This window comes from Diabrotica virgifera, chromosome 9, assembly GCF_917563875.1.
Source record: "Diabrotica virgifera virgifera chromosome 9, PGI_DIABVI_V3a".
In the NCBI taxonomy this organism is placed as follows: Eukaryota; Metazoa; Arthropoda; class Insecta; order Coleoptera; family Chrysomelidae; genus Diabrotica; species Diabrotica virgifera.
In genome coordinates, this window is record NC_065451.1 from 190,809,523 (window position 1) to 190,834,650 (window position 25,128).

At 34.1% G+C, this 25,128-nt stretch overlaps 1 protein-coding gene across 8 annotated transcripts in view; it reads left to right on the top strand.

Annotated features, from left to right (window-relative positions):
- Window positions 1-25,128, top strand: part of LOC126892895 (phospholipid transfer protein C2CD2L) — a 254,093-nt gene that overhangs the window by 192,188 nt on the left and 36,777 nt on the right. For all 8 annotated transcript variants that reach the window (XM_050662719.1, XM_050662718.1, XM_050662721.1 and 5 more), the window contains exons 4-6: window positions 15,744-15,997; window positions 20,645-20,780; window positions 24,544-24,776. In XM_050662719.1, the coding sequence (XP_050518676.1) occupies window positions 15,744-15,997; window positions 20,645-20,780; window positions 24,544-24,776 (623 nt within the window). The remainder of the gene's footprint in view (window positions 1-15,743; window positions 15,998-20,644; window positions 20,781-24,543; window positions 24,777-25,128) is intronic.

Below are 25,128 nucleotides of genomic sequence, written 5' to 3' on the forward strand. Positions count from 1 at the left end.
GAGTAGAAAATTTACTTAGCTTTCAATTCTTATTAGGGTTTCCTATACCTATCTCCCTTCATTTTTTAAATATTTAAAGATTTCCTAATTTGTAAGCTTTAAAAATTAGAATTACATAAGTACCTATGTCGTGGTTATGTACAACACATCACCAACACCGGCAATATACTTAGATATTTTAGTCAAGATAGTTTCATTAATAAAATTCACATTTTTTTCATTTAATCACACAGAGTGTTCTTATTTTAAATGACATACTCGATATTCTATTCTTTATAATGGAAGATATTTAAAATCTCTTCAATTCCATGTTGACATTCTCAATACACATGTTATTCTGTAAATATAAATTCCCATGTTATTCTGTAAATACCCATTTTTACATATTTTTGTAAAATAGGCTCGTTTTCGTCAAAGTAGCCATTGCATTTAATTGTTTGTAACTGCGATTAATTGTTTGTAACTGTAAAGATTCAAACAAAAAGTGGCGTTCTTAAATTTACTTAATAACCGTTGGGTTAAGATATGGAAAATACTTATACGGAATGAAATATAATTTAAATATCTTCCAGAATACGGCATCTAATATAGGGTATGCAGTTTAAAATAAACATATTATTCAATTTCACATGTAGGCCAAAATCAACTAAAATAATACAACACTCTGTGTGATTAAATGATAACAATGAACATTTTATTATTAATGACAGTATCTTGTCTAAGTATATTGCCGGTGTTGGTGATGTGTTGTACATAAACACGACATAGGTACTTATGTAATTCTAATTTTTAAAGCTTACAAATTAGGAAATCTTTAAATATTTAAAAAATGAAGGGAGATAGGTATAGGAAACCCTAATAAGAATTGAAAGCTAAGTAAATTTTCTACTCGATAGACTAGTAAGATACAGGGTGTTCTATTTAAAATAAGTAAGTTATTACAGCTTGAATTTGTTAATAGAACAATCTAATATTTTGACCACCCTGTAAAAAGATAGGTATAGGAAACCCTAATACAAATTGAAAGCTAAGTAAATTTTCTACGGGATAGACTAGTAAGATACAGGGTGTTCCATTTAAAATAAGTAAGTTATTACAGCTTGAATTTGTTAATAGAACAATCTCATATTTTGACCACCCTGTAAGAAATTTTGTTGCAATAAGCATCTGTTTAGGTATGCTAAATAGTCTATTATTAAGATCCAAGAAAGAATTTGTTACTGCTTCTTAGATTCGTAGATATTTATTTTTTTCTAAAACCTTACATTTTTATAAAAATCGAAATAAATCAAAACGCCCTGTATTTAGGTATAGGGAACCCTTATGAAAGTATAGCTTATTTTTTAAGGTCAATTCAATAATGTCATCAGATATAGGGCATTCCATAAGAAAAAATATAACTTTGATATACCACTCTTTTTTGGAACACCCTGTATAATTCACATTATTTTTAGGTTGTAGTATTAAAGGCCCTGTATATTTCTGTGAAGAAATTTTTTTAAAATATCAAGTGGTTTTCCGTACAGAGACCGAGGCGAATAAGATGAACCACCCTGTATATTGCTCCACAGGGTCTAGGACGTTTCATCGCCGCCGTTTCGATGCCGCCAGTTCGATGCCGATGCCGGCCGATTCATCGCCAGTCAATTAATCGCTATCTGATATATTTCCGAATTTTCGACAGTTACAATTATTAGTTATTTTTGGTATTAATTAGGAATTCTAGGAAATGCGAGGTATGTCGGCGATGAACCGGCGGCATCGAAACGTCCCATTCCGTGCTCCACAATATTGATATCACATGCAATTATTATTTAAAGATAAATTTAATTAATTGTATTTTGCTTGCAGTACTGCATTTTAATAACTAATTTTATTTACGACATACAATTATTTAGGTACGTTTTAATAACATAACCTAAATCTTATTTTTTCTTCTTATTATTTTTTTGGACTACGGCCTTGACAATTATCCAGTAACCAGGACCATATGATTGGCCAATATAATTAAAAGTGCGAATAAAAGTGCAGAGCGTAGAAACCAGGTGTCGCTTTTCCGAACTTGCACGGTCCCAATGGAGAACGGTAAGGGTTTTATACCGATCGAAGACAATTGTTTGGAGGAGGAGCGGAGCGACGACTCCAATTATTGTCTGAGATCGGTTACCCTTAACGTTCGACATGCTTATAACGTTTTTTGCACGATTGATACCATTCGTCATATTGACTAGTTTCATTTATTTTATCAAGATAGATACTTTGGTTGTTAGGTAGTAACTAGGGTGCATAACAACAATGGAGAATTGAGTTTTTATTTAGTTGTCAATAATTTTAAGTACAATTTTGATTATTATAAATTAAAATATGAGCGAAAGTGAATTTGAAGAAATTGAACGGGCTTGGGAAGAAGGGTGTTCCGCAATTATTCCCGAAAAATCCAAAATCCGTTATCAAAATACCTACCAAAGTTTTAAAAAATGGTGCGAAGGCAAGAATTTAAGAATCGAAGAAAATACTCTATTGGCATATTTCGTTCAAAGACATATGCAGTTGAAAGCTCCTGGAAGCCTCTGGGCAGAATATTCAATGATTAAATCCACCGTTTTTCTTTATGATGGCATTGATATTTCCAAGTTTTCAACTTTGATCGCGTATTTGAAGAGAAAAAATGTTGGCTATAGGCCTAAGAAAGCGAGCATTTTTACACGGGAGCAATTTGAAAAATTTCTGATGGAAGCACCGGATGAAGAATTTCTAGTTCACAAGGTAATATAAGCTAGTTTAGGTAAAAGAAATACTCCCACAGCCCAAACAAGTGGGATTTCATTAAATAATTTAACAAATTGTACCATAAGTTTCAATATTAATAAATAATTCGTTAGTTTTCTTTATTCTTTCAAAAAATAAATTAAAATTAAGAGATTTTTTAACTCGACGGTAAGTGAATTACTTACCGTCGAGTTGGAGTACTTACCGTCGAGTTGGATTACTTACCGTCGAGTTGCTAGTAAATGTCACCTACTGACGTAAAATCTGTCACGGTAAACAGTCAAAAATGATCAATCGTGCAAAAAGATATTTTAAAGCACTAGTGCCTTAAAGTAGCATTTTTAACGCTCATATGGAGTGCTAAAAATTGCATTTTTAACACGGATGTAGAAAAAAGTAGTTAATACTAATACAGCAAAACTTTATTATTTATATGCCCATTTCGCCGATTCAAGTTCATATAGGCAACCCAAATTACACGGCACAAAGTAGTGGGTCAGGATTTAGAATCACGTATTCACGTTCCCGAATCCTGAATTCTGAGTGTGTCAACGAAGCAAGCGCGGTGCCGCCACTGTTGCCATTTTATATAAAAATTAATTAAAAGTCCGAACACTAAATTTTGAGGAGCTAATATGAACAGTTGAAGACAAAGAAGAGTTTGAAATTGCAGTAACCAACCTTCACTGAGGAGAGGGCACTTAATTAAGAAAGAAGTCGATAATAAAGCAAATCTGAATTTTTATTTTTAGCAACTGATTCCTTACTCGTTTCGTCCATTAACTCTATCAATTATTTTATAATTTAGTTCTGTGTCATACGAGTATGTTTGAAGTCACAATAAGTGTGTTTTAACAGTAACGATTTCCTTGTACATACTTTTAATAACTGAGTATTTATGGACTCCATTAACTATAAATTTCAATTACGATAAATTGGACATGAAATAAATTATACCGATTTTTTAGTTAATTACCGCAATTAAGTTAGTGGTAGGAGATGGTTATTAATAATAGTGAAGCTGTAGCAATTTTCAGTGTAACTTGTTTTTAAATCGTTTCGTAATTGGAAACATGGTTCAAAGAGTCGAAGTTAACAATATGGTAGGATAGTTCACGGTAAATCAAAAGCCATTAAAAATGTTTAAGACATGATAGATATTTATTTATTTATCATAATAGATAATACACAAAACAAAAACATTCCACTCCACACCTGTACAAATTACATAAGAATTGACAAGGCAAGGAGCGCTGTATAATTATCATAAAGTATTACAAAAATTAAATTAAAAACATGAGACTAAACAAATAAAGAAAGATATAAGCATTGTCAAATTAAATTAATCAGAAACATTCAATATATAAATAAAAATAGAAAAAATAAAATAAAAATAAAAACACTGGAAGTACAACAAACATTGCCAATTGGTTTCTAGGTCTTAGTTTTAATATAATGGACTAATAATCTCTTAAAGATAGTTGCATTATGGCTATTTCTAATGTGATAAGGTATATTATTGAACTGTACAATGCAGATTGCAGATGATTTCTTTTTGACAAAGATATAGGTACAAAGGAAAATTAAAAGCTGTAATTTATTTTAATTAAAACAATTGAACTTTTTATCGTCACAATGTATAATACAGAAGTTCTCCTAAATATCATAAAAACTATTGAAAATATCTACCAAAACAACCAATTAAAGTCAGAATGAATAATAGATGAACAACTTACAGAACTTACAATCATAGCTATCCAAATATGACAGGGAGACTCATTGAGCCCTATGGTCTCCCATTTAATCATGGATGAAATCATCAAAAGTGTCAACAAAGGAAAAGGGTACAGGGAGACTTCTTATTCTTCATGTGCCGTGCTCGATTATCGAGCATTGGCTATCAAATTGGCTGTAGTAATTTTGTTAACGGCAGCTCGGAAAATGGATGCAGAGGATCAGGTTTTTAAGCCATGACGTTCTTGACTAAGAAGTAAAAATACTTTGTTACTCAGACGACGCAATATTGATAGATCCAAGATGAAAATAGTCTGCGAAGACTAGTCCACAGATTTAACATAAATATCAAAAGAGTTTAATTTGGTAATCTCAACTCAGAAAACTGAAACAATAGTAATCAGCAAAGAACTAATCAGATGTAAAATAGAAATTCATGGCATCAGTATTGAACAAGCAAAGAAAATAAAATACCTTGAAATTATACTGCCCAGATATGGAGACCTGGAAAAAGAAGTGAGAGATCAAGTACAAAAAACAAATAGACTGGGAGGATGCCTTAATAACACTAGATGGCGAAAAAGACATATCAACACTGAGATGAAGTTATGCATTTATAAATACAGTGTAAGACCAGTAATGATGCATATGCATCAGAAACAAAACCCGATACAGCCGCAACTCAAAGAATACTGGAATCAGCAGAGATGAGTGTACTGATCAGAATTACCGGAAATATGCTGAGAGATCGAAAGAGGAGGGAAGACATTAGAAGAAAATGTAACGTACTGTGTATAAACGAATACTTAGTTACTTAATCCAGAACTCGTCTACCTTTCAGTGTGAGTTGTTACGGAGTTAAGTTCTTCGTCGTTTTCTTCCACATTTCCTTCCATTTCCTTTTATCCATGGCCAATGCTTTTGTTTCCTCCCATTTTATTCCTTTTTTGTCGGCCGCTTCCCTCACTTCTTCTGTCCACGTCTTTCTTGGTCGTCCTCTCTTCTTTCTTCCCATATCTCTCGCTTCATATATCTGTCTTACTATTTTTTCTTCTCTTTTCAGTACATGTCCGAGCCATCTAAGTTGTCCTTGTTCGATTGTTGTTGTAACTTGGTGTATTTTCAGATTTTGTCTAAAGGTTTGATTTCTAATTTTATCTTTCCTTGTTTTTCCCTCTATTGTTCTCAAAAATCTCATTTCTGTGCTTATTAGTCTATTCTTTTGCCTTTTTGTTAATGCCCAAGATTCACAGGCATAGGTTAGAGTGGGTTTCACAATCTTTTTTACTATTTCGGTTTTTATATTCTTAGGCATTTCTTTCTTTTTTAAAAAGTTACTCTTAATACTATTGTACAGCTACCAGTCTTTCCAATTCTTTCATTTATCTCATCTTCTAATTTTCCATTCCGGCTTATGATTTATGATTACCCCCAAATACTTATATCTGTCTACCTGTTCAAGTTGCTTGCCATCTACTTCTATTTTGTGTTTTCCATTTTGTCTTCCAATTATCATTGTTTTTGATTTTTCTTTGTTTATTTTCATGTTTCTGATTTTTAGCTCTTCATACAATATGTTTATATTTTCTTGTAATTGTTTTTCTGACTCCCCAATGATCACCAGGTCGTCTGCGTAGCATAGTTCTGTCATTTGTATCATTCTCAACTTCCAATATCCTACATTATATTTTCTCCATTTGTGTTTGCAGTTTTTTATTACGTCATCCAGTACTAGGTTAAAGAGTAGTGGACTCAGGACACAACCCTGTTTTAATCCAATGTTGTCCTTACATAGCTTTTCGTTTTTTCATATAAACTCTGGATGCATCCTATTAGATCTTGTTCAATTTTTCTCTTCTCTAGTATTTTCCAAATATCTTCTCTTTTAATTCTGTCGAAAGCTTTTTCCATATCTATGAAACATGCATGTATTTCTTTTTCTGTTTTAAGAGCTTTCTCTATTATTTGTCTGATTATGAAAATCTGATCATTCGTCCCTCTTTCTTTTCTGAAACCACTCTGGCTCTCCTCAAAGGTGTTCTATAGTTTTTCTCTTAGCCTGTTTTCTAAGAATACTCGCATAAAGTTTTCCTACTGTGCTTCCTAGTGTTATTCCTCTATAGTTTGAGCATTCTTTGCTATCTCCTTTTTTATACAATGGTGTTATAATGCGTATCTGCCAGTCTAGTGGTACTTTCTTTTCTTTTTTTAGCTTGGTTAATGATGTTTAATAATTCTTGTTGTCTTTCATCATTCATGTATTTGACCATTTCTGCAGTTATATCGTCATGTCCTGGTGCTTTTCCTGTATAGTATAGACATGATTCTGTCTGTTTTTTCAATGTGCCTCTAGTAAGTTGTCGTTCCATCGTTTTCGTGGTCTTCCCACTGATCGTCTTCCTATTGGGAATAGTCTTTCGCTGTCCTGGTCCTGACTACCCTATTTGCTGTCATTCGGCTTATGTGGTCATTCCACTCTATTCTTCTGTTTCTTACCCAGTTATTAATGTTATCCACCTTGCATCTCCGTCGTATATCTGTACTTCTAGCTCTGTCCCATAGAGTCTTACCATCGATTTTTCGAAGGGTTTTCATCTCCGCTGTTTCACACAATCTCTCTGTGTCGGGTCGTGTTTCTGCCGCGTATATTCTGCCTTTCATTTCTTTTCCGATATTTTTATTTCTCCATATTGTGTCATTCAGGCAACCTGCGGCTCTGTTTGCTCTATTCACTTGATCTTCCACTTCTGTTTCGAGCCTTCCGTAGCTAGATAGTGTGATGCCCAGGTATTTAAACTCCATCATTTGTTCTATTATTTGACCTTCCAGCTCCAATTCACATCTTATTGGATCTGCTGTTATAACCATGCATTTTGTCTTTTTTGGGGAAATTAACATGTTAAATTTTCTGGCGATTATGTTGAATTGGTGCAGCATACGTTGTAAATCATCTTCACTTTGAGAGATTAGTATTGCATCGTCCGCATAGCAGATTATTTTTTTAAGTTGTTTTTCTCCCATTTGGTATCCTTTTTTAGTTCTTACTTTTTTTTATTATTTCGTCCATGATCAGGTTGAACAATAAAGGACTCAAGGAATCCCTCACTCTTATCCCATTGCCGGCTTCAATTGGGTCAGTTAGTTCATTTTCCACTTTTACTTTTATTGTGTTGTTTTGATAGATGTTTTCTATCGTTTTAATTATTCCCAGAGGTACCTCTCTCGAGTATAACAAGTGGATAACGTCTTTTAATGTGACCCTGTCAAATGCTTTCTTAAGGTCCACGAAACATAAATATGCCGGTTTGTTGTATTCCAACGATTTCTCTTGAACTTGCCTCATTATAAATATAGCATCAGTGCATGACCTTCCCGACCTAAAACCTTGTTGTTCTTCTGCTAATGTTATAATTTCATTCAATTTTTTTGTTATCACTTTTGTTGTTCATTTTAATGTTGTGTTTAATAAGTTAATCCCTCTGTAATTCTCCGGGTCTGATTTGTCTCCTTTTTTGAAGAGAGGTATTAGGATGCTTGATCTCCATTCTTGTGGTATTCTGTCTTGTTCTATTATTTTTTGTATTAGTTTTAATAGTTGTTTAGTTAGATCTTGTCCTCAGTACTTTAGGACTTCGTTCGATATTCTGTCCTCTCCTGGAGATTTTCTATTTTTTAATTTTCTTAATGCTTCATTTACCTCTCCCTCCTCGATGTTTATTTCTTCGTTTGTCTTAACTTCAGGTGTTGGTGGTTCATTATCGTCGCCTTTAGCAAATAAAAATCGGAAGTAGTCTGCCCATGTTTCCTTCTGAATGTGTTTCGCTTTTATTAATTCGTTCATTTCCTTTCTTTGCCCTCTGATCATTCTCCATACTTCTTTTTGTGTTCCGTAGAAGTCGTGTTCCATCTGTTTTGAGAAACTCTGCCAGTGCTCCCTTTTTATTTGCCTCACTAAAGTATTCGTTTCGTTTCTGATTCGTTTGTAGTGGTTGTATGCCTGTTGTGTTTGTTTTGTTCTATATTGTAAAAAGGCTTTCTGCTTTTCTTCGCATTTTATCTTAACTTCCTCTTTAAACCACGGGGTTTTCTTCTTTAATATGTGAGTATTCGTTACTTTTCTCTCTCCAAGTGATTCTGTTGCGGCGTCGATTATGTTATCTTTGAGTTTTTGCCAGCTTTCATCGATGTTATCGTTTTCTAATATTCCATTCTCAGTCATCTTCTCTGATATTCTTTTCCTGTATAAGTATTCCGTGGATTCCGTATGTAGTCCTTCGACTTTGATTTTTGCTTGTGTTGGTGCTGCCCTCTTAGGTGTGAAATATTTCATAATGAAATATTTTACATAATACTAGGCTATGGTCGCTACCTACATCTGCTGAGTTGAGGCATATTACGTCGATTATTTTTGATGGATGTATAATGTATACCTCTGTTGGTTACAACATAATCTATTATAGTTCTTTGTCCACGGGTGTTTTATTACCAAAGGTTTTTAGTACCAAAGGTTTTATTACCATTTGCGACTTCATATTTGTGCGAAACGGAATTTTCTGCAGTGACAGTAATTAAAAACAAGTACAGGTCAAACATAAACTTAGAAAAAGAAATGAGAGTGGCAATTTCCAAATTGGAGCCCCGGTTTCATAAGCTGTGCTCAAAAAAGCAAGCACATCCGTCACGTTAACCAGACAGTTACATAAAAAATATCCCTTTTTATTTTTGGGCCTATTTTATGATTTCGTTCTTAATTTTTAATAAAAATATAAATGTTCAAATAGTTTTTTTTTTGTATAACTATAACCTGTTACTAGGCTAGTACTTACTAAAATTGGTAAATTTTATTGGGGGTCGGGTTGAGGGGCGTCGCCAAAAAATTCCAAAATCTCAAGGGCGTCACAGTACGAATAAGTTTGGGAAGCCCTGATCTAGAGAGATTAATTGTTTCAGAAAACGTTCCGGGGAGAAAACCAAGAGGACGGTCACCAAACAGATAGACCACTCATTCATTCGTTCATTCAAGGAAGAGCCCAATGGAGTAAATTTGTTAGGAGTATTGGAGGAAATCACGATCCTCAGTAATAGTGAATGACAATAGGGAGAGAGAGAAAAAATTAATATTGAATAGGCCAACCTACACTGACTCCTGGTACACAAAGATATTGTGTTGATTTTGTAATATCAACCGTAATTGATAAGCGTACAGAATGTTGTTTCAAATATAATTATTTAACTGTGTCTTCTTCATAATTAATTATTATTACTTTTGTGATGTGTTCATTTATTCATGCACAATTAATAAGAAGTGACCATGAACACCTAAAAATATATATTGCCAACTCGAGCTCTCATTATGACGTACATTGTATAATGCGAAATTGACCTTTGCATGAGAGAAATTCAAATGTTGCGGCATCCAATCATTGTTAATTAATTAGAGATGATGACTAATAAGAACAATTGAATAAAATAAATCAAATTAAGATAATAGATGTAATAGAGGACCCAGTATAGTATATACCCAGATTACAATAGAAGTAACCATACAAAAAAGTAAATTTTATTTCATTAACGTAGTGGTGCTCAGACTTATACTGTGTGGGATCTACCACATAAACTGCAAGCGTCCAGCGATCGACTGCTAGTAAAAAACAACAGTTTTGAAAATAAAAAACTTTGTTGCACATTTCGATTTGATAAAAAGTTGTAGCTTCAGAGAGTTGTAATTGAAGTCATGTTTTTCATCCTAATTTTATTTGGATATTGATGCATGGCACTGCATAATATTCACAAGATTTTCATATGATGGTACGGAATTACCGAGGGCCAGATGCAAGCATGATGAGATATGTTCGTCAGTTAGCCGATTATGATACTTTGATTTCACTACTATTGACAATTTCAGTGGCAATTTTTTCCACGTCTTCACAAGCAAATGGATTAGACATGAATGTTACAATATCTGTCAGTTTCTTAAAATCAGCCATTCTTAAAATATAATTCAAATGGGCGATTAACCTTTTTTCAACGATAGAAAGTTGTTTAAATCCTTTCTGTTCATATGATTAATCAATAATAACAATTTGTTGACAAAGGAATGTACTGCACTCATCATATCGATAATTGTTATTTTTACCCTGTAGTTCCAAATTAAGGAGGTTCATATGATTTGCTAAATCTGATACGAAAGCCAGATCACTGAGCTTTTCGTTTGAAGTAAATTTTCCCCTCGTTCTTCTAGAAAAGAAATTATTTCGGGACTAATTATTTTAACCACCTCACATATTTGTATGCAGAAGTAAATTAGTGTCCACATCTTTTTCATTTGTATTTTTTCCGTGAATCGCGATCGACTTCAAAAACTTTGGCGATCGACCGGTCGATCGCGATCGACTCTTTGAGCAGCGCTGCATTAACGCATATACCACACTTTATCGCACTGTCATAGTTCCCAAGTTCATTGTTCAGTGTCATAGTTCATTTAGCCGAGTTTGTGAAGTGTTTTACATGCATGCTAAAGCGTCCACTATACTACTCGCGAAGTTGATAGAAGTTCAGTGAGCACGAGAGTGTAGAGAGGTACTTCATGCGACTTCGCTTCGCCTCGGGCTACTTCCATTCTGTGTCGGTTTTTGCGACCGAGTCAAAGGACTCGAAAGTTAGTTTCTCCCCGCGCGAATGTGTTCCTCGAAGTTGAACGAGTGTGTAGAGATGCACTTCGGACAACTTTCCCGAGTACTTCGTCGAGGAACTTCGCGCGAGTGTAGAGCTTGCTTAATGAAATATAAAATGAAATAGTCATGTAAAATTTTGTACAAAAAAATGAAAATAAACATTTTTTAGAAATAAGCTATCTCATTGATCATTGCTTTTGTCAGCGATACACCCATAAAATAGCACCGGTCTTATTATTGTTTTATATGTCCTGATTTTTGATGTTCGTGTTAGGCTCTTGGATTAATATTGTCGTGGAGTTTGGGTCTATTGTTACATTTTGCCCTACTCTATCACATCTCTTTTTACGTAGAAACCGTGTTGCCTCTGTTGAAAGTTTCCTTTACATTGGTTACCGTGTTTTCCACAATGTTAATGCCATCCCCGTATGCTACTAGTAAATTTGGTCCGTTTACTGTCAGTAGTTCGGTTCTAATTTGTGCTTTTCTTACTGCTCTACTTTCTCTAGAGATATTAATATTAAAAAAGAGGTTACACCATTTGATTTCGTGTAGAGTTGTCATTAGTTAGTTAGTTAGTTATCTTTATTCCAAAAAATCACAAATTTACAATAAATATAATTTTAACAAAAATATTTGTACAAGAACAATATGTGATTTTAGCCTAAGCGTTGGAACCGTCTAGATCATTAAAATTTATTAAAAAGAATTCATCCGGACTATAAAAAACATATTGACCTAACAATTTTTTAATTTTTTTTTTTAAACTTACATATTGAAAGTGCTTTAATCCCAGTGGGCAAATGGTTGTATACTTTAATACCGGAGTACAATGGACCATTTCGAGTACGTCTATAATTATAATTGGGAAGAATTATATCTTGCCTGCGTGTATTGTGACTGTGTATATCAGAAGGTTTTAACAATTCATGTCGTTTTCTATGTATAAGTAGAGACATCTTATAAATATAAATATTAATGAGCGTCATTATTCCATGATCTTTGAAGAGAGGTCTACATGAAGTTCTATTTGTTAAGTTGAATAGTGCTCGAATTGCTCGTTTTTGAGCCACAAATGTGGATTCTGCTGTGCTAGTCGCGCCCCAAAATTCCACACCATATTGCATAATACTTTGAAATTGAGCAAAATAAACTATTTTTGCCACACAAAAATTTGTATTTTGTCTAATTGCTCTTATAGCATATGTAGCTCTGCTGAGGGTTTTATTAAGTTCAGTTATGTGGTAACTCCAATCAAGTTTGCTGTCTATGTTTATGCCTAAAAATTTAATTGTATGACAAGAAGTAATGCTTTCTTGATCTACTTTAATAACAACATCTTCCACATTTTGATACAAATTAAAACGGATACTTTGTGTTTTACTAATATTCAGAACCAATTTATTGGCGAGAAACCAGTCTGATATCTCTTCAACTGTAGTAGCGGCACAGGATGTTAATGTATCAGAACTATCGCCTTTAATTACTATACTCGTATCATCTGCAAAAAGTGAAAATGTGGTATTCGGGAAACTAGCTACCAAGTCATTGATATAGATAAGAAACAGTGTTGGTCCTAAAACAGACCCTTGTGGAACTCCACACTGAACTTCTGCGAAATTTGAATAGGATGCTTCACAGCTACTCTCAGAATTATTTATTCTAACACACATTTTTCTGTGTGATAGGTATGTCTGAAACCATTTATGTGGTGTACCTCTAATGCCGTAGTAGTAGATCTTGTCCAGTAGTATTTGATGGTCTACGCAATCGAATGCTTTCGATAAATCACAGAAAATACCAAGAGGATGGTGTTTTGCTTCCAAGATTTTATGCACATTTTCGGTTAGAGAAAATGCTGCATCTGTAGTACTCATATCAGATCTAAAGCCATATTGAGAAGTTGTTAGAATTTTATGTTTATTTAAAAAAAGAAGTAATTGTTTATTTACGCACCATTCTAATAGTTTTGAAAGGGACGGTAATAGAGACACTCCGCGATAGTTCTCTATATTACACCTATCACCTTTTTTATGTACAGGAATAACTACCGATTTTTTAAAACATTTAGGAAATATTCCGTTTTCAAGAGACAAATTAAAAAGAAAAAATTAGAGACTCAAGTCGGTGTATGAATGTTTTTATGTTAGAACATAGTAGACTTTACAAGCAGAACATAGTAGACTTGTTAGCCGATGCTCTCTACAAGCCTTTGTCCATTATCATTTGAGATAACGTGGAGGCTGTGTTGTCCTATTGTCGGTCTTAGGTTAGACTCTCTCAATTTTTGCGTTGAAGTCTCCACAGATTATTTGCATGTCTTGTTTGGGGATTTTTTTCCAGCGTTCTTTAGAGTTGTTCAAAGAAGTCATCTTTGATTGCTTCCTCTTTTTCTTCTGTGGGAGCATGTGCGGATATAATTGAGATATTGTACCATTTTCCTTTCAGTCTAATATTTTGACCGCCTTATCTATTCTAATGACCACTTATTTATTCTAGTGACCGCCTTATCTATTTAATGTTTACAGTGTCCAGCCACCTTAGTTCTTGTATTGCTGTAATGTCCATTCCTACTTTTGGTAACTGTTTTACTCAGAGGCGGCTTTACCTATTGTGCAGAGTGTGCGGTGCACACGGGCGCCGGGATGTTGGGGGCGCCGAGCACCAAAGAACGGCCCTTTACTTTGTTTCAACAGAAAATATGCTTTAAAACGATTAATGAAAAATTACATTGTCACTTAAGCGCGATTTATAGATTGCCGCCCGCCCGGCTGTCCGTCCAACGAACGGCAACCTTTTGATTCGTTTGAAGATGTACTGACAATTATTCCGAAATCGGTTGTGGAACCTATAAAGATCAAACTGCTTGGGACTTGCAGGGCATTTTCAAAGGCGTTTGTACACGTGTCGCGGGGTAATTTTGCCCTGGGTAATTTTGGGTAAATTACCCCTTAGAAAAGCTTTGACGGAATGGATTAAGTATTATATTTAAGTTAACATGTACTACTATTTACTTGTGTACTCAAACCTGTCAAATTTCCTCAAAAAATTTTCAACCATCTCATAGATAAAATAGTTCATTTTTAATTAAATATTTTTAACAGATTTGGGTATGTTGTTCTGACGCCGCACTGTGGTTCAAAAAGCTGAAAACGTGGTCATGAACCTTTAAAAGCAGTATATTGTTTATACACTTTGGAATCATGGCTAACTTGTCCCTGAGCTAAGAATAAGAATACATCCTTTCTGATCCTTATACCTGCGTATTACGACTCTACGATAGTATAAGAAAACAACTATAAACATGAACATCCCTAGATAGGGATTTTTTCTTTTACCTCATGACCACGTTTTCCGCATTTGGAACCACTGTATGCCGTGAATACCTATGGGCTTCCGGCATCATTTAATATTGCACTATCTGCATCTGGATTTTTGTTTACATTATAAGCGTACCTAATACCCTCTAATACCCTATGTACTATGGTTTGTTTTTAAACTAGGAGGAGTAAACTAAAAAGACAGATTCACACAAAATAAAAAGTTCTAAAAATAATTGTTTTTTATATAAAAGTACCTAGAATAAAAATCTAAAAATTAAGGAATAACGCAGAAAACTCAAATTATCGTCGATATAACTTAATTAACTTATGAAATGCCAGTAGTGTCAAAATTTCATAAATGTCATTAGTGTCAAAATTTCAAACAGTGGAGTAAACTTGAATGAGATTGGATCAGTAATTACAAACAAGCAGTAGGCGCGGTAAATTTGAATTACTCCTCTTGGTGTAACAACAGACCATAGTACTAGATAGGTACCTATTCGACAATTCCATTTTGACTGCGCGTCTACCAAAGGGCGCCAGGGCATCGACTGCACACGGGCGCTACATGGGCTAGAGCCGCCTCTTTTACTGAGTGTATGGGTTCTCCTGTGTGGTACCAACTTTCGACATTCAACGTTGGAGCATTCAAAGTTTTTGTTCATTGCGATTGTCCATATGCTTGATTCCGAGGCTCATTTGCAATTTTCGCTTTTATCTGGGCTTGAGACGTACAAGAATAACTGTTACGCTACTCTATTCAGGCAATAGTCATTTCAGGTGGAGTTCGTTACTGACGCTCTATTATTTTTGATTTTACTCAGATCTCATTCAACTTTTTTGAAATACTTATCTTCGCTTTAAAAAAATATTAAGTTCCGTTTGTTTACTGTCAAAATTTCAAAAAAGACAAAAAAAATGTAGACATCTGCAACTACTATCGACGGTTCAAGGTTCCAAGTAACGGCGCTCTACAAAGATCTAGAAGTGCTGATGTCATCAGGGGTCTACATTCCATTTCGATAAAGCTCCAGAACAACTGAATATGTATATTTATTGATAAATTAAAATTGTGGAGTTAGTCTAAGAAATAATTGAGAGCGTTAATTAGTAAATATTATAAATTTATTAATTGTGTTTTTGTTAGTGCAAAATCAATTAAAATAAAACTTTGAGACCTTATTAAATTGTGAAAAATGTTTCAAAGATTGTATGTCTCTTATCGTTTCTATTTATTTTTCAGACGATAACCTGCGATTGCGAGTCGACTCCAGCTTTCCAGCTGAAGAGCTTCAGGCAGACGGGCGAAAAGTCCGAAACGTCGCATTACCGTGTCAACGTCAACCGCTTCAGGGCTAGGCTTAACATCTTTTGCGTCTCTGAAAAGCTTAAAGCCAACGTGAAATGCGACGGCTGGCCTGAAATCAAAATTGCCCTCGCTCCTGTGGGGAATATCAAGAATAATCTCGATGAATCGCAATTACAGGAAGTTATAACGTAAGTATTCTTTTCGTACCTTCTTGTTAGAATATGTTTATATTATAAGGTTTATTCTAACATGAACTTTTGGACGGTCCAGAAACCGTCACGAAACTACTTGTACCGTTTGTTGTGCGCATGTTCGTAATTGTATCGCCCAGATATCGTCCCATGACGGTAATTTGGAAACCGATGTTGGAACGGTTATCTGACATAACAGATTTATCTATCAATATGTGTATTGTTGTTGGTATATCCAATGATAAAAACCAAAGACGTACCTATGCCGTAGATATATTAATATTATGTGACACATGACAGAAGCTCGAAACAAATGACAATCAATGAAAAACCCTATTGCCCGATTACTGAAATGATCATGAAACCGTCTCTAAGCGTTTGGCCACACGGGCGATTTTTTACGGCCGCCGTAAGAGCCGTAAAAATCAGCCTGAAAATGGGTCTCACGGTGAGAATAGTAGATTGCCAGACTGAGCTGTAAAATATCGCGTAGCAACAGTCTGGACATCTATTATTCTCACCGTGGGACCCATTTTCGCGCTGATTTTTACGGCTCTTACGGCGGCCGTAAAAAATCGCCCGTGTGGCCAAACGCTAAAAGATCACAATTCTTGTTGGAACAGTGGGAAGGACGATCCGATGACGATCATATTTTTGTTGGGACGGATTTTGTTTACTGCGCAGGAGCGTTACCGTTTCGTGACGGTTCTCGGTCGTGTTGGAACAAACCGATAGGTATATATCGCACCCTCAGTGCAAGACTGCAGTAAGTCAAAATAAGTAAGTTTCGAGATAAAGACGATTTTGTTTATTTTCGTGCTAATATCGGTGAAATAAGACAAATTTTAAGAAAAATTAACATTTAATTATGATTTTGCATGCTTTTCAGCCTATATTACATTAACCAAAAATAGAAATTTAAATAAAATAATATTAACGCAAAAAAAATTAGGAATTTCAAAGTACAACACTTTTGCACGGAAAAAATTGTTAATCACTACACATTTAGTATTAGAATTTCAAAGTTACAACAGTTTTGCACGGAGAAAATTGTAAAAAGCGTAGACACATTTACTTTTACAGTAAAACCTGTGTTACCGGCCACCTGTCAACAACGGCCACCTGTACTAACAGCCAGTTTAAAAATTACCCAAACCAAATATGTACAGTAAAACCTGTGTTAAGAGGAAACAGTAGCGATCAACAGGTAGCGAAAACGCGTTCCAAGATTGCGGCTGTAATTTTGAATATTTTTTCGAGATATTTGGCACACGTATTCATTATATAATAAAAAATGGCGGTACAGAGCCCAATTTGAAAAATATATTAATATGTGGAAATTACTCTGTAATTAAATACAATATTAAAAAACCAGCCTGTACCGCCATTAAGAAGAGCAAAAAAATACACTTTCTTCAAATAAACTTTTTTATCCGATGCCTAGATTTTGTGTCATTTTGGAACTACTAATGGAATAAAAAATTTTAGTAGTTCCAAAATGACACAAAATCTAGGCATCGGATACAAAAGTTTATTTGAAGAAAGTGTAATTTTTTGTTCTTCTTAATGGCGGTACAGGCTTGTTTTTTAATATTGTATTTAATTACAGAGTAATTTCCACATATTAATATATTTTTCAAATTGGGCTCTGTACCGCCATTCTTTATTATATTACGAATACGTGTGCCAAATATCTCGAAAAAATATTCAAAATTACAGCCGCAATCTTGGAACGCGTTTTGGCTACCTGTTGATCGCTACTGTATCACCTTAACGGCCACCTATCAAAACCGGCCACCTGAACTAGCCGGCCATCTTCAAAGTTCCCCGAACCAAAATTTTTGGACTACAAAACCTGGTATTAGCGGCCACCTTTTTATATCGGTCAATAGTTCTGTCATTTTTAGTGACCGTTATTGACAGGGTTTACTGTATATCTAGACTACAAAAACTGGCATTACCGGCCACCTTTCTATATCGGCCAATAGTTCTTTCATTTTTAGTGGCCGTTGCTGACAGGTTTTACCGTAGTTGTTGTCCTCTTCTCGTACATCAGCTTGTGCCAAAATATTTTTATAAAAACTATGGTGGACTTTGGCAAGTTTTCTGAGAATAGATATTTTTGACCTCTCAGTATTGTCAATACACAAGTTTTAAGATAATTGTTTTTCCTTTTAAAATCTTATGGAAAATAAATATAATATTACACAAAGGACATAAAATTTACATGAATAGATTGGTCTCGAAAATCTTTGTTTATTGTCTCAGCCGTTAATGGATTACGTAGACGCTCTGTATATTAAAATTAAACACCACAGATATAGATATTAAAATAACAAATATCTTACTTTTTTTATTGCTTGTTATCGAATCCGTTGCAATGTTCCGTGCAAAACTGTTGTATCTCTGTTACATTAGAGTTACAACAGTTTTGCACGGAACTTATGTTCAAAAACGCAAAATAGTTAAACTGTTGTTGTTGTAATATTTAGCCCATTAAGCATTTAAAAGTTACTAAAGTTTTACAGGGGATAGATGTGCATGTTTACAATCGAATTCCATCATTATTTCATTTTCATAAAATTTTGAGTTACTGCAGTCTTGCACTGAGGGTGCGATATGTACAGGGGTTGCTGCTTAAGCAAGCCGAACTCAAATATGACATCGGTGTAGTAAAATTTAACTTTACCACCGATTTTAACATCTTCGCGACGATTATTTAACGCTTTCTCAAAAGTTAGTTCGGTGTAGGCATTGACATTGAACAATGTCGATGACATAACACATCCCTGTCTGACACCACGCTTAATAGAAACTTTAGCTGAATCTTCTTGGTCCAACTGAATACAAACGGTCTGATTGTAGTAAAGATTTTTGAGCAATCTAATGTCGTACATGTCCGGGCCAACTAAGCACAAGCATTGAAATAGTAATTTTAACACTATACATTCTCAAAACGTTTTATTCACCATCGATTGACTTTTTTGACAGGGAAATATTAAGAAACGTCATTTCGATGCATACTCGTGTTAATTGAGATTCCAAAATTATATTTAAAAAAATGGACTAAAAACCGACTCTTTGAAGCTCTATAACTGAGAAACAATTGATTTTTGAGTCTTATAGCACTGAACACATTTAAGTGGCGTACAATGTTTTTTCTTTAAATAAATTGAGACAGTTAATCGTATACGCGCCAATGATAAATATAAACTTCTTAATTATTATTTCTTCTTCATGTACCATGTCCTTTGAGAACGTTGGTTACAATCATAGCTATCTTAATTTTATTCACTGCCACCTTAAATAATTCTGCCACCAATAATCCACTGCCACTCTTAATTATTACATGTTTACCCAAGACAATTACCCAAGAAATACAAAAAAATATTTTATTTTGCGAAAAATCGATGTTATGTAATTCCTCAAGTTCTTTGTTTATAACAATCTTATCGACATCCGGATCAACTGTTACCCAAAAAATCGTGTTCTACGGGTCAAAAAATACATAAAAATCTTGGGTAAGTCCATCTAAATAAAGGAGCCCATAGCACCCCCTCCTGGCCACAGGACTAATTTGTTTATAAGCCAAAAAATTGTTTATAACTTTAAAACATTGCTGAGTCTGCTTAAACAATCCGATTTCAATTCTGTAAAGTGCATTAGATAGGTGGAGTGCTTCTTTATATATATGTAAAAAAATTGACAAATCTTTGTATGTTCTAGTTTTTGTTGTGCAAGATTTTAAAAATTTTTAATTTTTTAAAAAAAGTTTAGATTTCAAAATTATTATTCCAAATCTAGTAGGTCAATTTTAATGAAATTTGGTGGACGGTTTTAGCACATTACAAAAATTTTCTAAGCGAATTAGGAAGGTTCCAAGTGTAACCTAAGTGATGGAAAATCATTGAATAAGGACAGGCTTGTTTTGCCCCCTTATTTTATATTTATTGCTATTTTGCAGCAAGGGTGATAAATTAAGACATTTTTAACCAATCGCATCTGATAGAAAATTTAATTATCTTTGTTTTATTCCTATACGACTTTGTTCCAAAATGAATCGTTTTAAAGTTATAAGCAAAAAAAAAGTAGAAAAAAAACGAAATTTTTTGAAATTTTTAAATATTTTATTTTTTTATTAATGTTCCGGGCATATTTGAGAAGGAGCATAAATCAATTATTATTAACGAAGTTATCACCTAACTTTATACGCAAAAATCTGAATGCCACCTCTCACATCCACCTAAAAACAGATCCTTACTGGTCTAACAGTGATGAGTGTGCTAATAACCTGCAAAATAACGGAAAAGACGGAAAACATAATACGTTGTGACATAAAAAGAGATGAAACTACTAGAGGTACCTTTAGACGTATCGGAGTCAAACTGTCATGAAAGAATTTTATATAATTCTCCTGTCACAGTGACACTTGTAAAACCCTTATACGATACGACTAAAGGTGGGAAACTATCAATATAATGTAAATTTTATAGGTTTTTAACAATAATTTCCCACCCCTGCTAATTTCATCTTTTTTTATTTCACAACCTATTTCCATCTTTTGCGTTTATTCTACCGGTTATTAGCGCGCTCGTCACTGTATTATATTTATTTATTTATTTATTGCATTTTGTACATTTTTAGAGAAATTTTGACGGACGCACTAAGAAATACAGACGTTGACTTTAATTTGGCAGAATACCCAACCTGCCCAAGGTTAGTGAGGCATGTTGCCGTGCCTGGACAAATGTTGCCGGTACATTATGATAGTATGGGTATGGTGAGTATCAATGAATGTTGTTTACATTTTTTTAAATATTCTTAAATCTTTGGATGTTTTATGTACTGTGTAATGTGTATGTTAACTCAAATTTGTTTTTGTGAGATCGCAGCGCCCCAATCGGCAAAAAAATACTTATCAGGGCGGATCCAGGACCGATTTTCGGGAGGGCCATGAACTTTTTTTGGAGGGGATACCTGGGGTCTGGGAATTTTTTTTAATTAGTGTTAAAATGGTGAATTTTAAGGCACTTTTTACACACTTTTTGTGCCCTAAAGACATTTGCGTCACAAACGTCAAACACATTTGTTAGTTGATCTAAAAATAGAATAATGTTTGTCTGTGTAACACCAATGTCCATGATAGGGATAGGTGAAAACTGTTCAACTGCTTTCTTCAAATATTTTAATAGTTCCAATTCTTTTCTCCTTGGGAATCAGTTAGGAGGTGACATGTAATCTTGACGTTAAATCGGTACCAATGTCGGTACATACATTGTATAGAAGAGGTATGTAAATTTTACGTCTGTAATATTTTTCTGGGCCACCTGGATGATGTTAATGTATGTCAATCAGTGACATCATTGACACTAGAAACTCAGATGTGCATAAATAATTAAGCAAAGTTGATGCAAGTGTAGCAGTCTTGAATCCTTTCATATTGAGATATGTTAGTGCTTCAATTATATGTAAAATGCCAGCTCTGAACTAGATTATGCTTTCGTGGCGCTTAACCCATCTTGTTTCGCATAATCTTGTTAAATGTTGTCCGAGTTTCAGTTTTAAAACTGTTTCTCTTGGCTGACATCTTAAAAAATGATATTACTGACGTCATTGTTCCCCATGTGTTTCTGATGGACGATACATTAATAAGAGTTAAGAGAGTTGTTTAAAATATGAATCAGGCAAGGACATCTAACTGAATTTGTTGCGACCTTTTTTTATTTCTGTTACTGCACCAACCGCTTCAGAGCTAATTACTCTACATACAACTGTCAGTACCGATTCCTACACATTTCTTCTGATCCAAGTGTAGTTCTTTCAACAAGTTTAATACTATTTATTCCAAAGCTTCTCCTGTCAGGCGTTGTTCTTTCCCTCTTTCTTATTGTTACTAATTATTTTATGTTCTCATAAACTTCAATGAACTTGACAGTCTTCACGAATGTTGTTATTGTGTTTGTATTTCAAATTTAGAGAAAGCTGTTACACGTGGGATACGTCGGTCCTCTCGTCAAATATGACGGAGTGAGAATTTGCGGTTCGAACCTGATTCATTATGGACGTGGCAATACGTTTTTGAATCCAAAAACATTTAAACTGCAAATAGCAAATATTTAAGATAGTTTTACTTGATATTGTACATATTATGTGATGACTTCGGGTAATAAATTATAGTCGGAGATAAGATTCGATTTTGTTAAGACATTTATTTTGATCTAAACATACAAAAAAATACAATTATCGTTAATTACTTATTAGGTTCGTTATTTAAATATAATTATGCTCTACATATAGTGCTTTCGTAAACCTCATCAGGTTAGTATGACGATATTAGATATTTGAATAATAAACCGACTACAGAGAGAATTAATTAGGAGTCGCAGTTTATTTCTCAACGCGAAATAAATGTATAAGAAATGAGATCTCTGGCTCAACGCGTCAGATGGAAAGATAATAATAACTTCGTTCAACACACATAGCCATTGGATAGGATAGGGATTTGTCGATTTCGCTCAACTCAACTCAACTCACTCAACTCGCCAAATTGACGGGTCTCGAAAGGTTTCTGAATATAATAAAACACTGAAAACGTTTGTTTTCTATACTTCCACAAAATTTATTACAACTACGTGACTACAGCTGTTTCGGCATATACCTCCGAACCATTTATGGAGTACATACCATTATATCATTATAAGTCATATAAACTTTCAAAAAAACTGTTAGATATTATTACAGAATACACTAAATTTTCACCTAAATTCACCGTAAAAAATACACTAGAACTAGTTAATAAAATACAACATTTTTAATTGCCCAACAACTCCAGACTATTCTCATTTGACGTAAAAAATCTTTTTCATAGTGTTCCTCCTACAGACACTTTTGTTTTAGTTAAAAATCTTTTAGACCATAATAGTACAAATCCGATCATTGCATCTGAAATTTTACACCTTCTTGAAATTTGGATAAATCAAGACTATTTCTAATTCAATAATCAAAATCAAATATACACAAACAACAGTGCAGGACTTATTATGGGTAATCCTCTAAGCCCATTGCTATCAGATATATTTATGAACCAACTTGAAACAACAATTTCTAAACATCCCGTATTTAAACAGTTCTTATATTGGTGGAGATACGTGGATGATATACTGGTATGCTTTACATTACAGGAACTAACAGGCAACTTGACCAATTTCTATCATACATTAATTCACTCCATAATAATATTGAATTTACAATAGAAACAGAACAGAATAAGTCCATAAACTTTCTAGACGTAACAATTACCAGACTACACAACAAACATGAGTACCATATCATAAACCTACCCATACTGATACAACTATACACAATTCATCATCCCATCCTACACAATACAAATTAGCAGCCTACCATAGCATGATACATAGACTGACATAAATTCCTATGTCAAAAAATAACTTCGAGATAGAACTGAACATCATTAAACAAATAGCAGTCAATAATGGCTATAACGAACAAACAATTAACAAAATTTTAAACCAAAAATTCCATAAGAAAGCCCTGAAATTAGTCTATCCACCACCACAGAAAGAACCCAGTACCTTCTGCTCTATCACATATACTGGCAAGATAACAACAAAAATAGCCAGATACATAAAAAAGAATGGAATAACACCAGCTTTCAGAACTAACAACAACTTAAGCAAATATATTAAGAACAATAAGAGCTGAAAGAGAAAACAACTACAGAGTGGTGTTTACAAACTAACTTGTGACTGTCCAAAAACTTACATCGGTCAAACTGGCAGAACCTTTGACAAACGGATAGCAGAACACAAACGGGCTTTCAACAACAGAAAAACAGACACTTCTACATACCCACTTCACCTTCTAGATCATAATCATTCTTTTAATGAACAGTTTCAAATTCTGCATATTCAAAATAAAGGCCTTAAGCTATCTTAAAGCTTATAAAGGCCTTAAAAATCTATAGAAATTAATAAATTGAAAAATACAGATATAATTCTGAATGACCAACTCGAGACAAATAGCTCCCCACTCCTCAACCTCTTCAGTAAAATATTTTAAAAAGGCAAACCCATAGTAATCTAAATCACTTGAGAAAGACACTCTGTCGAAACAGCTGTAGTCACGTAGTTGTAATAAATTTTGTGGAAGTATAGAAAACAAACGTTTTCAGTGTTTTATTGTTATATAAAATGAACTTCCATCAAGTAACGGTCGAATCCATCAATTGTTTCTGAATACGTTTAGCGCACCTATTTCAGGTTATCTATCCTCCGTTCAATACACAAAGAATGCCGTAATAGATTTCTGTTCGGTCTTTTATACTGTCGGAGGCGGTATAATAATATTTTTTGTTGAATACATAGGCTTACCTACTCTAGACGATAAGAATATATTATCGTCACATATTTATGTAGATATATGTTTAATGAATGACCCATTATTTAAGGTTAAAAAAATGTTAACTCAATGTCCATCCACGTTGATGCATTATTATTTATTTAACACATATTTGATTTTAGGGAAACATTAGCCCGACCTTTAGTTCAACGCCCAACCACCTGACTTCAGGCTCGCGGCAAATTCCAGGAGAAAAACGACTTTTAGTGAAGGTAGTGAGAGCGGCACAATTAGGTGCTTCCCAAGGCTGTGCAGAACCCTACTGTGTGGTGGAAATGGACGAACCGCCGCAGAAGAACCAGACCGCCGTGGCGAAAAATACGGATTCGCCGCAATGGGATGAACATTTCTTATTGTAAGTGATTTTTACCATTCAAGTTGTGTTCATGCCCTCATGTTTTATCTATGAACAGATGGCTTGGGTCGTAAATCTTCTCCAGTATCACAAGATTAAACCACAACGAGTATAATGTTTTTCACACTTAAGATTTGCAATCGGGCTCGAAGGACCATGTGGGGTTTTAACTTATTGTCGCCTCATGAAAAATGTAATAAAGCTAATTAAAACATAAGGTCGTGAACAAGTTCTATGCTTATTATACTCTTGTACTTTTATAGATACCGTAATAATAATAATATATAAGTACTTCGAACCACACAGACTTATGGCTTGGTTGACAATCTTTCTCCATTCCTGTTTGTTCTTC